This window comes from Gobius niger (assembly GCF_951799975.1).
Source record: "Gobius niger genome assembly, chromosome: 5".
Lineage (NCBI taxonomy): Eukaryota > Metazoa > Chordata > Actinopteri > Gobiiformes > Gobiidae > Gobius > Gobius niger.
The window spans coordinates 40,087,758-40,102,667 of record NC_136856.1 but is presented as its reverse complement, the minus strand read 5'-3'; the positions used below and the strand labels follow the sequence as shown (position 1 = coordinate 40,102,667).

Sequence of the window (14,910 nt, the reverse complement as noted above, 5' to 3'; positions counted from 1 at the left end):
CTTTTACTCGACCAGTGTTAATTTTAACAACATATTTTATTTTAGTTTTAGTCTTTTGACGAAAATATAATTCAATTTTAGTCTAGTTTTAGTCGACTAAAATTAAGACTAATTTCAGGACTTTGCATTGATAATATTGATTTTAATCATATTTAATGTTGTTCCTCTGCTTCATGTTTCTGCTCCACATGAACAAAGCTCAGAGCTGATCCTTTAAACATGATCTGAGGCTCTTTCAGACGCTCAATACAAGTTTGGATGATTTTAGTCTCTCCTTTTCACCAGTGTTAATTTCGTCGACTAAAATATTTAGTCTTAATTTTGGTCAAAGTGATATTTTTGTGACTAAAATTGGACTAAAACTAAATGAAAAGTTTCTCATGAGACTAAAACTGTGACTAAAATGTCCAGATGTTTGAGTCGACTAAAATCAGACTAAATAAAAATGAAAAGGAGAGACTAAAATCATCCAAACTTGTATTGAGCGTCTGAAAGAGCCTCAGATCATGTTTAAAGGATCAGCTCTGAGCTTTGTTCATGTGGAGCAGAAACATGAAGCAGAGGAACAACATTAAACATGATTAGAATCAATATTATCAATGCAAAGTCCACTCAATTAGTCTGAAACTTAGTCGACTAAAACTAGACTAAAAAAGATTTTTTTTTTTGACTAAATCTTGACTAAACTTAAATTAAATTTTTGTCAAAAGACTAAAACTAAAATAAAATATGTTGTCAAAATTAACACTGGTTTAGACCTGGTTTAGTCTTGGGTACAAAGTCATCTGATCAAGCCTTACATGTGAGGGAGTCTGCAAAGAGACAGGGTACTCTCTCCTTTTCTCCTTCTTCCCAGGGGCCCAGCAGCCTGAGGGACCCCCATGATTAGAATCAATATTATCAATGCAAAGTCCACTAAATTAGTCTTAAATTTAGTCGACTAAAACTAGACTAAATCTCGACTAAAATTAAATTACATTTTAGTCAAAAGACTGTGACAACCAGGCACCCGTCTGTGCATGGTCAGTCACCTATACCCTCGCCTTCACCACACCCGGTTTACTCCCTTGTCCAGCCTCCCTCTCTGACCTCACACACAACGCCCATTTCTACCCCTTCTCCTATTCGCTCCCCCTGTCCCCGCCGCCGGTTAAGCCTCCTGGGTTTGCGCTAGTAAAATGGCATACCTTTGCGGGACAGGGAAGTAGCAGCCTCGGATCCTGAGGGGTAGCAAAGCAACACTTAAGCACACTCCCAACGAGTGTGGTCAATTCTTCCACAAACCAATCTTTGCTGAACCGGACCTACCGCTTTTTTTTTTTTTTTTTTTTTTTTTTTTTTTATTAACTTCTTTTGCATTTCATCTTGAGCAGTAGTATACAGAGATTAAAAACATATGTTGAAACAGAAAATAAAGAGTACAGATTTTGGTTCCATTGCCAAGTTTTCTTGATTAACTGTATCTGTGTTCATGTCCCCTTGGTGTGAGGCTATTTCAGAAGAATAACATTGTCACGCCGTTACTTCTGTTTTATATGGGTGATGTCCCGGTGTAGCGGTCGCTGAAGCGACAGCAGGAGGGGCTGACGGTTCGGCGCTCGCTCCACCCATCTATTTATCAAAGTGACAACATTCTATCAACAGCAACAACACAAAAAACAAGACAGACATAACATTTCAATACTTTTTACTGGTGACATAAGGCAAGGCTACGGGATAACGCCGGCTATTTGTCAAGTTGTAATGTTAAACTGTTCCACGACGTTTAAGGTTTTGACTGATTTTTTGTTGGCAATAATTTTGAGTGATTGCAGATAGTTGTTGATCTCCATTCTTAGTAGTTTGATCGAGGGCTTGTACTTTAAGAATTTAGCTTTGTGTATATGAAATTTTCCATAGAGAATGAATAAGTTAACCATATATTCAATATTACTATTTTTGTGGTTAAAGTGCGTGACAATATGTTGATAATCTAATTTAATAGGACAAGTGATTTTTTGTGATAGAAACATTTGTAGTTTGGACCATACTTCATGAGTATATGCGCAGTCGTAAAATAGATGTTTTAGAGTTTCAGTTTCCAGATTGCAAAATGAGCATTTGTTGTCAATATCGCTAAATTTCGCTATATAAGAATTAGTAGGGTAAATGTTGTGAATAATCTTCCAGTGAGTTTCTTTGATTTTGTTACTGATACAGTACTTAAAGGCCACTAGCCACGTTTTGTTCCAGTTCACTTCACTAAAAGTGGAGCTCCAATGGGCTTTGCAAGCTGGTGAGATTTTGTTTTGGTTCTGAATGTGGTGGCGGATGAACTTATTGGAGCATTTGTTACTTGTAAAGTTGACACCGTTGATTAAAATGGGTTCTGTAATTATAGCGGTTTCTTGCCTTTGATGAGCTTTCATTAGTTCTTTTATACCAATAGGAATAGCTCTCATGACTGAGTTGAATTCCCGTGGTGGAATGGGAAATTGATGGTGGTTGATAAAAGACCCATATGAAATGAGTTGGCCATTTTCAAATAAATCTTGTACATGGGTAATCTTCTTCTCAAACCAGTTTTGTAGGTATAATGTTTTGTTGCATCTTATTATGTTTTCGTTGTTCCAGATTAAGCTCTTATGAGGTGAAAAATTGTGTTTGTAACACATTTTCCATGCTAATAAGGCTTGTTTGTGAAATGCACTTAATTTTAAAGGCAATTTAGATATGCTATAATTACATTTTAACAGAAATTGTAAACCTCCCACCTTTTGAAAGATGCTATTTGGGATGAAGTACCACAGAGAGTTACGATTAATAATACACAGTTTGATCCATTTTACTTTGAACGTTTGGTTTAAGACTGAAAAGTCCAGGGTTTCTAATCCTCCTTCATCTCTGGAGTTACACAGAATTGTCCTTTTGACCCGGTGCTGCCTATTTTTCCATATGAAATCCGTAAATATCTTGTTGATTTCTTTGCATGTTGACTCTGTAATCTCTAATACTAATGCAGGATAGATAAAGCGAGATGCGCCTTCTGCTTTCGTGAGCAGGGTTCTTCCCCAGATTGAGGTGTCTCTTTGTGTCCATAAGTTAAAGATATTTTTGGTTTTCTTCAATTTGGGGAGAAGATTTTGTTGTTGTCTCTCTCTACCATCCTTACTGATATGTATTCCTAGGTATTTGACACTACTTTTTACTGTAATACTTTGAAACACGTTCTCATCACATTCATAGAGACACAAGATTTCACATTTTGAGGTATTTAGCTGTAAACCGGAAGCATCCGAGAACCTTTGAACCAGAGTTATAGCATTCTCAATCTGATGTTTGTCTGAAAGAAAGAGTGCAGTATCGTCTGCTAACTGAGTAATTTTTATTTCCTTGTCAAAGATATTGATGCCTTTGATCAAGCTGTTCTTAATTTGAATGGATAAGAGTTCAACTGTTAGCAGGAACAGAAAGGGCGCCAGAGGACATCCTTGACGGACAGATCTTGAAATTGGAAATCTTGAAGTAGTGTTAGGATACATCATAACACTGCTGTCAATATTTTTATAAAGCGTTTGAATTACTGAGACAAAGTTAGGGCCAAAGCCAAAGCTGTGTAACGTTTTGAATAGGAAATGATGCTCTATAGTGTCGAAGGCTTTGTAAAAGTCTAAAAATAAGATTAGTGCGTTCGTATTTATATATTCTGAGTAATCAAGCAGGTCGAGCACCAGTCTTATGTTAGAGCTTATATGCCTGTTTGACATGAATCCTGTTTGAGTTTCGCTTATAATTTCTTGGAGTCCAGCCTTTAGTCTTTTGGCAAAAACCGATGCAAAAATTTTGTAGTCCACATTTAGGAGTGTAATTGGTCTCCAGTTTTCTATTGATAAGACATCTTTTCCTGGTTTAGGAATCAAACATATTGTTCCTTGCTTCATAGTGGTGGACAGTTCTTTTTCTTTGATACACAATTCAAATGCCTCAAGTAAAGGTTGTTCAATTATGCTCCAAAAATGTTGATAAAACTCAGCTGATAGACCATCATTTCCTGGTGATTTACCTTTTTTAAGTGCTTTCGCAGCTTCTCTGATTTCTGTTCTTGATATTGGTTGCTCACAATTTCTTTTGAAGTTATCCGAAATTAGCGGTATATAGGTTTTGATTGATTCTATAAATCTGTCAGACACATCAGGTTGAGAAATTGTTTTGTATATATTGCTATAAAAGTGCTCCACACATTTTGACAACTCTTTGGGGTTGGATATTGTCTGGTCCCCGACTTTCAGTGAGGTAATATTGTTTCTTTTTTGATTCCTTTTTTCTAGGGAAAAGAAATAGCTGGAATTTCTCTCCCCATTTTCTAACCATCTACTTCGAGACCTTATAAAGGCTCCCTTGGCTAAGTCCATATAGTACTTGTCAATTTCTTCTTTTAATATATTTATTTTTGCTTCCTCCTCATCGTTTAACTGTGTTTTGTGTAGTAAAACATTTAGTTCTTCCATTAAATTGGTTTCTCTTGCAATATTATCTTTTTTCATTTCTTTACTTCTTTTTATACCCATCTCTCTTACTTTAAATTTGAAGATTTCCCACTTTTGTACATGATTCCCTTCTGTTTGATTGAATATTTGTTGAGCCAAGTCCTCAATTGAATCACAAAACACTTGGTCCAAGAGCAGCTTATTGTTTAACTTCCAGTACCCTCTAATGTTACCACTTTTTAGCTTTGTTCCACAGATATGCATTAATATTACTTTGTGATCAGTCAAAGGTGCGTGTTCATGTGTAACTGCCTGCGTGAACTGTAAGCACTCATTAGATATCAACCACAGGTCTATTCTTGAACGTTGTGTCCTGTTTAAGTTATTCCAGGTAAACTCATTGGTATTTGGGTTAAAGAATCTCCATGCGTCCGTCAGATTTAATTGATCGCTTACATAATTAGTACATTTGAATCTTCCACTAGGAACAGTTTTAGCAGGTATCCTGTCTAGTTGGTCATTAGGCGCATCGTTATAATCCCCTCCAATTACAACAAAGGCATTTTGATATTTGGTCTGCAACACTTGAATCTTATTGCATATCTGTGTGAACATTGGTTTGGTCATTGAAATGGAGTTATAACCGTACACGTTGCAAATAATGAAATAACAATTGTCCATTTTTTGCACCAGGATTATATATCTCCCCTCTTCCGAAAGTACCGATTCGACTACATCACCCTTAGGTTTGATCAGTAACGTGGCGACCCCTGCAGATTGATTAGTACCATGAGAAAAATAGCATTGGTCACCCCATTGACTCTTCCAGAATTTGATGTCACTCTCCAAAGAATGTGTTTCTTGTAATAATATTATATCAGCATTTTTCCTTCTGCAAAACATAAACATTGCTTTTCTTTTGACATTGTCTCTCAAGCCTCTGACATTTAAAGAAAGACATTTTAAGGAACCAAAGTATTGTTCATCTGCTTCTATCTTTATTCAACAAAAGGAAAACATATAAACTGAGAACTAGAGCTAAATTATGAGCACCTAGAGACCTATTAATTGATACTGCATTTACAAGGAAATCTCAAAGGGAACATTGTCAAACCCCGCTCCCTCCCTTCGCCCACAACCCCCTCCCGCCACCCCCCACCCCCCTCCCCCCACCCCCCAACCCTTCTCTTTAGTCAATACTCAATGTAAACACTGTAACTAAATTAGTTTACCATCAATGTATGCTTTCACGCCGATGAAGTAGGCTTTCTTTCCTAGTTTTCTTGCTGCGTCCACTTGTGGCCACTTGGAGCTGCGGATCTCTTTGTCTTTAGCTGTCAAGTCTAATTTGAAGTGCAGTCTTCTGGCTTGAAGGACCTCCGACTCCCTTGCCGATCTCCATACAAGGTCTTTGTCGGATCTGCTGAGGAAACGGATAATCACCGGTCGGGTGCGCCCCTCTTCTTTGCGGCCAAGCCTGTGGCAGACGTCGACGAGGGGCGAAGTCCCCTCGCACTCCGGGGCCACAGCGTAGCAGATCTCCGTAACCACCTTCTTGAGCTTCTCTCCTTCCTGCTCCCTCAGTCCGAAGAGGCGTAGATTCCAGCGTCGGTGATGTCGCTCCTGTTCGTCCACTTTCTCCTCAAGCTCCTGCATGCGTCTCTCATAATCCGATAGTTGATTTTTTAGTTCCTCCACAGTTTCTTTTGTGTCTCCCATATCCTGGAGTAAGAGGTTCAGCTGTTCATTGATTCTGTCTATAGAGCTAGCGTTGTCGTCGATTCTCTTCATAATTTTCTCCGTGTTTTGGTTTATTGCACACATGAGGTTTTCCTGAAGGTCTTCCAGTGTAAGGGTCATTTTCCCTTTCTTCGCCTCCGGGGTGGATGAGGCGGTTTCAGGTAGGGATTCCAAATCAACCTCGATCTCGTGCTCGTCCTCCAACGTGGAAGAAGGGAACGAGTTGATCTCTCTCAAAGTGGTGTTTATTGCAATGTCCACTTTCTCAACTTTCTTGTCTCGTCCTCTTTTCCCCGACATATCACAAGCAGTTGATATCGGCGGGCCGGGGGTACTCGGCGACGTCAAATCGTGAGATTCCGCTTTAGTTTGGTGACTCACGTTCCCGTGTCACATTTCAAAGTCTGTTGCTTCTTTCAAGCTTTGAGGTCTTTGAAACGCGACGGTTAGTTTGGTCTTAGGACTCTAAATTCAGCATCTAATTCTCAGCCGCGCGCACGCCAAACGTTGGCGTCCGCCATCTTTCCTCGTTTCCCCACCGGACCTACCGCTTCCTGGTTGCTACGTACGTCGGTGACGTCATTCCACGCACCGTACGTACAGGTCCGCTGGGACTCTAGATTGTCCGTGAGTTTTCTTTCTTTGTGCCTTGATTGATGTATTATTCTGCGTTTTTGCTGTGGTTTCGAGCCTTGATAAAAGTATGCTAAAATAATTATGTTTACTGTAGATCACTCTGGTGCTGGCTAGACCGCACTTCCGCATTACGTCAGTGTGACGTCACTTAGTGCTCGCGCAGTACGTACAAGTTAATGATTTTGTATGTGTATTTTTGAAAAGGAAATGTTGGAAGGGACAAATTAAGCAACCACAGTTTTTGTTTATTTAGATACGCTGTGGAGCGGAGAAAATTGGGGGGCACTTTCTGGCTCCTTTGGACTGTTTCCCTTTTGAGTGGGCATTTATTTCTGAACACTTGTGATATATTTGGATATCAGTATTTATGTATAATACACATTTGCATAACCCACCTGTTCTGTCTGTGTTGGTGGTGTTCATCATATGTCATATATACAAAAGGGTTTATGCCATGTAGCACATGCCCTTGTGAGGATTGCAGCATTGTAAGGAAAACTCACCGATTATAACAAACCCTTATATCCTATACGTCAGGAGGGAAACCTGACTGGCACCCCTAAAAAGAACTTAACAATCATAATAAAAATAACAACAAAAAGAATAACAAACTGTCAATCCGTCACAAGACAAACCCTGAAACTAAAATATATGTTGTCAAAATTAACACTGATTTTCATTTTTATTTAGTCTGATTTTAGTCGACTCAAACATCTGGACATTTTAGTCACAGTTTTAGTCTCATGAGAAACTTTTAATTTAGTTTTAGTCCAATTTTAGTCACAAAAATATCACTTTGACTAAAATAACTAAATATTTTGTTGATGTAATGAACCCTGTAATGTCTCCTTCAGGGCGAACAGGAAGCATCACTACAGTCTCCAGATCAGCAGCCGGCTGGGACGCTCCTCCCGCTACAAGGAGCAGTTCATGTTCCTCTACAGGTACAACGTTATTCTGGGAACCGAGACTTACAATCACACTGCATCACTCAGATCACACCAACATCAGACCTGAATACTGTAAATACTTCATCCGGCTCCATGTCTAACCCTGTGTAGGGACGACATGGTGAATCTGATCGGGACGTACCAGTTTGACGACACCAAGACGCTGAATGAAGATGCTTTTTCTCGAGAACCGTACATCCTGAGGTTCAAATGTCCCACGACAGGTGAACGCATCACGAAGTCTCCCTGAACCCGGACAGTAGATACAGACGGATCTCTGGAGTCTCCCATATATGGTCATGTGTGGTTAACCTCTTACCCCCCGCCTGAACCAAGTGCATTCTGTCCTCTTTGGTTATTATATAGGGCTGTGTAGCACCTCATTTGAAAGCTGAGACCCACAAGACTGATCTTTTTCCTCGCGTTGTTGCTGTGTTGTGTCACCTTTTTTATGTTTTTTTGTTTCTTTTTTTGGTCACATTTTGATTGAATTTTTGTCGTTTTTTTGTTTAATTTTTGTCATTTTTTTGTTGAATTTTTGTCACTTTTTTGATACATTTTTTTTTTTTTTTGTAATTTTTTGTTTATTTTTTGTAATTTTTTGTTGAATTTTTGTCACTTTTTGGTTGAATTTTAGTCACATTTTTTTTTTTTTTTTGTAATTTTTTTTTTATTTTTTGTTGAATTTTTTGTTGAATTTTTGTCATTTTTTTGTTTAATTTTAGTCACATTTTTGTTGAATTTTTGTCACATTTTTTTAAAAAGCTTTGTAATTTTTTGTTTATTTTTGGTAATTTTTTGTTTAATTTTTGTCACATTTTTGTTTAATTTTTGTCACTTTTTTGTTTAATTTTTGTCACATTTTTGTCATTTTTTTGTTGAATTTTTGTCACATTTTTGTTGAATTTTTTCCAAATTTTTGTAGATTTTTTGTCACTTTTTGGTTGCGTTTACATCCTTGTTTTCTTCTCATTTTTGTGGCTGTTTTGTTGCTTTTTTTCCCAAGAAGCTTTTTGATTGGGGTAAAGCCAAACTGGAGAAAATGGGATCCGTTCAGGTGGGAGTTAAGAGGTTAAACAGTTAAGGGGGAAAACAAGTTTGAGAAAATCTAATCTTTCTCTAATTATTCAAAAACTACTTTAACAAATACTGAATTATGAATATAGTTTTATAGTTTCTACTAAATAAGATAGATACAAATACATGGGGAGGAGCAAAGTGGTTTAACAGCCCATAAATACATGAATAACGGAGAATGCTAACATGATGCTACATGTTAGCGCCGTGCTAATGCTAACGCTAGCTAGCGCTTGCTGTGACCGCCGTTTTTCCACTTCTACAGAACAATCTGCTGTGAGTAAATATCCACATGGGCCCGATTTACACTTGACTTTATTTGTATGTGATAAATAAGTTCATATTCCACCAGAAAATGGCTAAAAAGAGTGGAAAATGTCGAAATGCTGTCTGTATATATCCCCTGTGGCGCTGACTGCCCTGCGTTACCATGGAGATCATTCCTTTTCAGAGCCGTGGGAAGATGTTTTAGTTTAGGAGGCGCTGAGGGACAAAATTTACCCCCAAAATACTTTTCCTGTGCATAAATCCTATTTATTAACCTCTTAACTCCCGACTGAACCGAGAGCATTTTCTCCAGTTCAGCTTTACCCAAATCCTGTAGGCCAGTGTAACGCCTCATTTGAAAGCTAAGATCTACAAAACTAAATGGATCTTTTTCCTCACGTCATCACATTTTTTTCCATCTTTTTTTTGGGGGGGGGGGGTATTCAACTCATTTTTTGTGTCATTTTTTTCATTTTTTTGTCATTTTTTTGTCTTTTTTGTCATTTTTTTGTCATTTTTTGTCATTTTTTGTCTTTTTTTTGTCATTTTTTAATCATTTTTTTGTCATTTTTTAATCATTTTTTTGTCATTTTTTTTGTTTTGTTTTTTGTCATTTTTTGTCTTTTTTTTTGTCACATTTTTTGTCCTTTTTTGTTCTTTTTTTGTCATTTTTTTGTCTTTTTTTGTCACATTTTTGTCACATTTTTTGTCATTTTTTGTTCTTTCTTTGTCATTTTTTTTGTCATTTTATGTCAATGTTTTCTCACTTTTTCCACATTTCCATCCTTGTTTTCATCTCAGTTTTGTTGCTATTTTCACACCTTGTTTCCAGAAGCTTTTGGATTGGGGTAAAGCTGGAGAAAATGTTCTTGGTTCAGGTGGGAGTTAAGGGGTTAATCTTGCCTGCAGTTCACACACTATCCACCGGGGGGTGCTGCAGCGCCCTCAGCACCCTGGGTTCCCACGGCCTTGTTCCTTTTATTTACAGAGAAAATCCTTTAATAATGCCTTTAAGTTGTGGGTTTTATGGTTTAAACTTGACACACACTCAGACATAATTTATTACATTTTGGATCCAGCTTCGGTTCATCCTGACCTGGATCTGGGCCTCACGGTGTTTTTAAAGGTGATACTTTCATGAGTAAATGATGATTTATTTTCTACCGATCACAGAACTGCAGGACCTGGTTTTGATCCCGGTGCACACGACTCCGGAGGAATCCGACACTGAACTGGACAAGCTCTACGACGTGTTCATGGACGTCAAGAAGAAGTGGAAAACGGACGTGAGTGAGGGACACGTGATGAGGGCAGACACTGCAGGCAAAGCCAAATGTGTTTAATGCTCACGGTTTTTCAGACTTTTGAACAATATTCTAGTTTTCCAACCTGTACATCAACAAAAAAACACAGAAATCTAAGCCCTTAACTCCCACCTGAACCGAGCACATTTCCTCCAGTTTGGCTTTACCCCAATCCAAAAGCTTCTGGAAAAAAGCTGTGAAAAAAGCAACAAACAATGATGGAAATGTGACAAAAAAGTGACGAAAAATTGATGAAAAAGTGGCAAAAATGTGATAACAAAATTACAAAAAAATGACAAAAAAATGACTAAAATGTGATAAAAAAAATTGATGAAAAAAGTGAAAAAAATGTGATAAAAAAAATGACAAAAAATTGATAAAAAATTGATAAAAAAGTGAAAAAAAGTGAAAAAAAATTACCAAAAATTGATAAAAAATGGCCGAAAAAAGTGAAAAAAAGGAAAAAAATGACTACAAATTGATTAAAAAAAAATGACTAAAAAAGTGACAAAAAAATGTGGAAAAAAATGACTAAAATGTGATAAAAAAATTGATGAAAAAATTGAAAAAAATGTGACAGAAAATGACAAAAAATGACAAAAAAGTGAAAAAAAATGAGTTGAATCCCCAACAAAAAAATGATGTAAAAAAAATCTGATAACGTGAGGAAAAAGCTCCTCTCGGTTCAGGCTCAATTCATTATTCAGATTTGGTTGCAGAAAATATGCAATTTTGCCATTTTTGTTTATACGATGCTATTTTCATATACAATTTAAATTAAATAAAATCGGCAATACAGTTTTTTTTTCTAATAATCATATCAGAAATCTGCAACAAAAGTTTCAAATTGATATTTCTGAATTTAAAAAGTATATTCACCTGCCTTAAAGGTGCATTATGCAACTTTTTATGCAAAGTGGTCTACAGGACGCTCCAGGACCAATTGCTTTGCAGGTTTTCTGGTGAAAAGGTCCTTCAGCCGTGAAAACTTTCCAAACAATTGATCCTGGAGTGTCCTGTAGAGTCAGACCACTGTGATGGAAAGTAAAGGTGCCATGCGGACCCTTCACACAGCCACTGGGTCACTACAAGGTCAAATACACACAAACATCAACTTCCTTTGTTTCGCATAAAAAGTTGCATAACGAACCTTTAAAGGAACGGACCACCGTTTTTCCACACTGAGATATGTTCTTACCTGAGCTGTGACGAGTTCATTTGTACCTGTCTGATCTTCCCCCGTGCCTTCAGTCACGTAAACACAGCGCAGACGGCGTTAGCATTTAGCCTCTCCTCCCAGGCCGGACTGGGACTGAAAAACAGCCCTGGACTCTGACCAGCCCGGCCCAAATCAGAGTAAATGTGACTTCCACAAATCCATATTTTAACCTCTGACCCCCCGCCTTAACATTAACGAGTGCATTTTCCCCAGTTTTGCTTTTTATTATTATTTTGTTGATCGGCATCATCAGCAAAAAGAGCGGGAAAGGCGGTCGTAGAAACAGAAGCAAAATCATTCATATAAATAATAAATAATAATGGTCCCTAAACTTGTGGTGCACCAAACTCCACGGAATTCCTTTTAGATTCATGTTTTTATATATACCGGGCTTTACCCAAATCTAAAAGCTTCTCGACTGGAGATCAACAATGTAACGCCTCATTTGAAAGCTAAGACCTACAAAAGTGATGGAAACTTTTCGTCAAGTCGTCACATTTTTGTCATATTTTTGTTGTTTTTTTAATCATTTTTTGTCTGTGTTTTTCTCCCGTTTTGTTGAATTTTCATCACATTTTCTCACTTTTTTGATGCTTTTCTTTTTAGCTTTTAGATTTGGGTAAAGCTCGGTTGAGGCGGGACTGGTGGCCCTTTTGTGCTCTTCCAGATTTACTCTTCCAGATTACTGCGCGGATGTCGAAGTACTCCTGGTATTATTACAGTGTAGTTTTAGTGGAGCTATAGAGGGGGAGAGGCTAAATGCTAACGCCGTCTGTGCTGTGTTTACGTGACTGAGCGCACACGTGAAGTCCAGACAGGTACACATGAACTTGTCTAAGCTCAGGTAAGAACATGTCTCAGTGTGTAAAAACGGTGGCCTGCTCCTTTAAAGGACTTTATATACGACTGAACCAGGACGAACTCACTTTGTTTCTTCAGAATGTGATGATTCTTGGAGACTTTAACGCCGACGGCGCCTACGTTTCTAAAAAAGAGATGAAGACGATTCGAATCCGCAGCGACACAAACTTCCACTGGCTCATCTCAGACGACGAAGACACGACCGCCAGCAACAAGAACGACCACACGTACGACAGGTGAAGCCCGACCAAGCCCGACCAAGCCCGGACTCGAGCGCTTTGGCAGAACCGAGTGACCAGTAAGGGTTTCTGTTTGTTTTTGTCAGGATTGTGGTTTACGGAGACGACATGTTGCAGGCCGTCGTTCCAAAATCAGCCAAACCGTTCAACTTCCAGAAAGCTTATGGACTCTCAGACGAACAGGTGAGAAATTTTCACTTACTCTTTGTCAGTAACCCTCCGATAATGACTTTAACCTCTTAACTCCCACCTGTTTTCTCCTGTTCTCCAAATTCTCCAAATCTAAAAGCTTCTTCAAAACAGCGACAAAAAACGAGAAGAAAATGATGTAAATTGACAAAAATGGCAAAAATCCAGCAAAAAAGTGACAAAAATCCAGCAAAAAAATAAAAAAATTCAGCAAAAAAAATAAAAAAAATCAGCCAAAAAAATTAAAAAATCCAGCAAAAAAGTGGCAAAAATCCAGCAAAAAAAATGACAAAAATCCAGCAAAAAAAGACAAAAATCCAGCAAAAGAGTGACAAAAATCCAGCAAAAAAATGACAAAAATCCAGCAAAAAAAGACAAAAATCCAGCAAAAAAATGACAAAAATCCAGCAAAAAAAGACAAAAATCCAGAAAAAAGCGACAAAAATCCATCAAAAAAGTGACAAAAATCCAGCAAAAAAGTGACAAAAATCCAGCTAAAAAATGACAAAAATCCAGCTAAAAAAATGACAAAAATCCAGCTAAAAAAATGACAAAAATCCAGCAAAAAAGTGACAAAAATCCAGCAAAAAAATGACAAAAATCCAGCAAAAAAGTGTCAAAAACCCAGCAAAAAAGTGACAAAAATCCAGCAAAAAAGTGTCAAAAATCCAGCTAAAAAATGACAAAAATCCAGCTAAAAAAAGACAAAAATCCAGCAAAAAAGTGACAAAAATCCAGCAAAAAAGTGTCAAAAATCCAGCTAAAAAATGACAAAAATCCAGCTAAAAAAAGACAAAAATCCAGCAAAAAAGTGACAAAAATCCAGCAAAAAAAGACCAAAAATCCAGCAAAAAAGCGACAAAAATCCAGCAAAAAAGTGACAAAAATCCAGCAAAAAAATGTCAAAAATCCAGCAAAAAAATGACAAAAATCCAGCTAAAAAATGACAAAAATCCAGCAAAAAAGTGACAAAAATCCAGCAAAAAATGACAAAAATCCAGCAAAAAAAGACAAAAATCCAGCAAAAAAGCGACAAAAATCCTGCAAAAAAGTGACAAAAATCCAGCAAAAAAGTGACAAAAATCCAGCAAAAAAAAGACAAAAATCCAGCAGAAAAGGGACAAAAATACAGCAAAAAAGTGACAAAAATCCAGCAAAAAAGTGACAAAAATCCAGCAGAAAAGGGACAAAAATACAGCAAAAAAGTGACAAAAATACAGCAAAAAAGCGACAAAAATTCAGCAAAAAAAAGACAAAAATCCAGCAAAAAAGTGACAAAAATCCAGCAAAAAAGGGACAAAAATCCAGCAAAAAAAAGACAAAAATCCGGCAAAAAAAAGACAAAAATCCAGCAAAAAAGTGACAAAAATCCAGCAAAAAAGTGGCAAAAATCCAGCAAAAAAAATGACAAAAATCCAGCAAAAAAAGACAAAAATCCAGCAAAAAAATGACAAAAATCCAGCAAAAAAAGACAAAAATCCAGCAAAAAAATGACAAAAATCCAGCAAAAAAAGACAAAAATCCAGAAAAAAGCGACAAAAATCCATCAAAAAAGTGACAAAAATCCAGCAAAAAAGTGACAAAAATCCAGCTAAAAAATGACAAAAATCCAGCTAAAAAAATGACAAAAATCCAGCTAAAAAAATGACAAAAATCCAGCAAAAAAGTGACAAAAATCCAGCAAAAAAATGACAAAAATCCAGCAAAAAGCGACAAAAATCCAGCAAAAAAGTGTCAAAAACCCAGCAAAAAAGTGACAAAAATCCAGCAAAAAAGTGTCAAAAATCCAGCTAAAAAATGACAAAAATCCAGCTAAAAAAAGACAAAAATCCAGCAAAAAAGTGACAAAAATCCAGCAAAAAAAGACCAAAAATCCAGCAAAAAAGCGACAAAAATCCAGCAAAAAAGTGACAAAAATCCAGCAAAAAAGTGTCAAAAATCCAGCAAAAAAATGACAAAAAT

General features: G+C 37.0%; 2 protein-coding genes across 2 annotated transcripts in view; one reads left to right on the top strand and one right to left on the bottom strand.

Annotated features, from left to right (window-relative positions):
• Window positions 1-14,910, bottom strand: part of LOC306962771 (uncharacterized protein) — a 1,040,752-nt gene that overhangs the window by 117,618 nt on the left and 908,224 nt on the right. The window lies entirely within an intron of this gene.
• LOC306962759 (deoxyribonuclease-1-like) overlaps window positions 1-14,910 on the top strand; it is a 28,113-nt gene that overhangs the window by 9,509 nt on the left and 3,694 nt on the right. Inside the window, exons 4-8 of the mRNA XM_079556035.1 lie at window positions 7,697-7,786; window positions 7,904-8,016; window positions 10,310-10,422; window positions 12,599-12,756; window positions 12,846-12,942. Of these exons, the coding sequence (XP_079412161.1) occupies window positions 7,697-7,786; window positions 7,904-8,016; window positions 10,310-10,422; window positions 12,599-12,756; window positions 12,846-12,942 (571 nt within the window). The remainder of the gene's footprint in view (window positions 1-7,696; window positions 7,787-7,903; window positions 8,017-10,309; window positions 10,423-12,598; window positions 12,757-12,845; window positions 12,943-14,910) is intronic.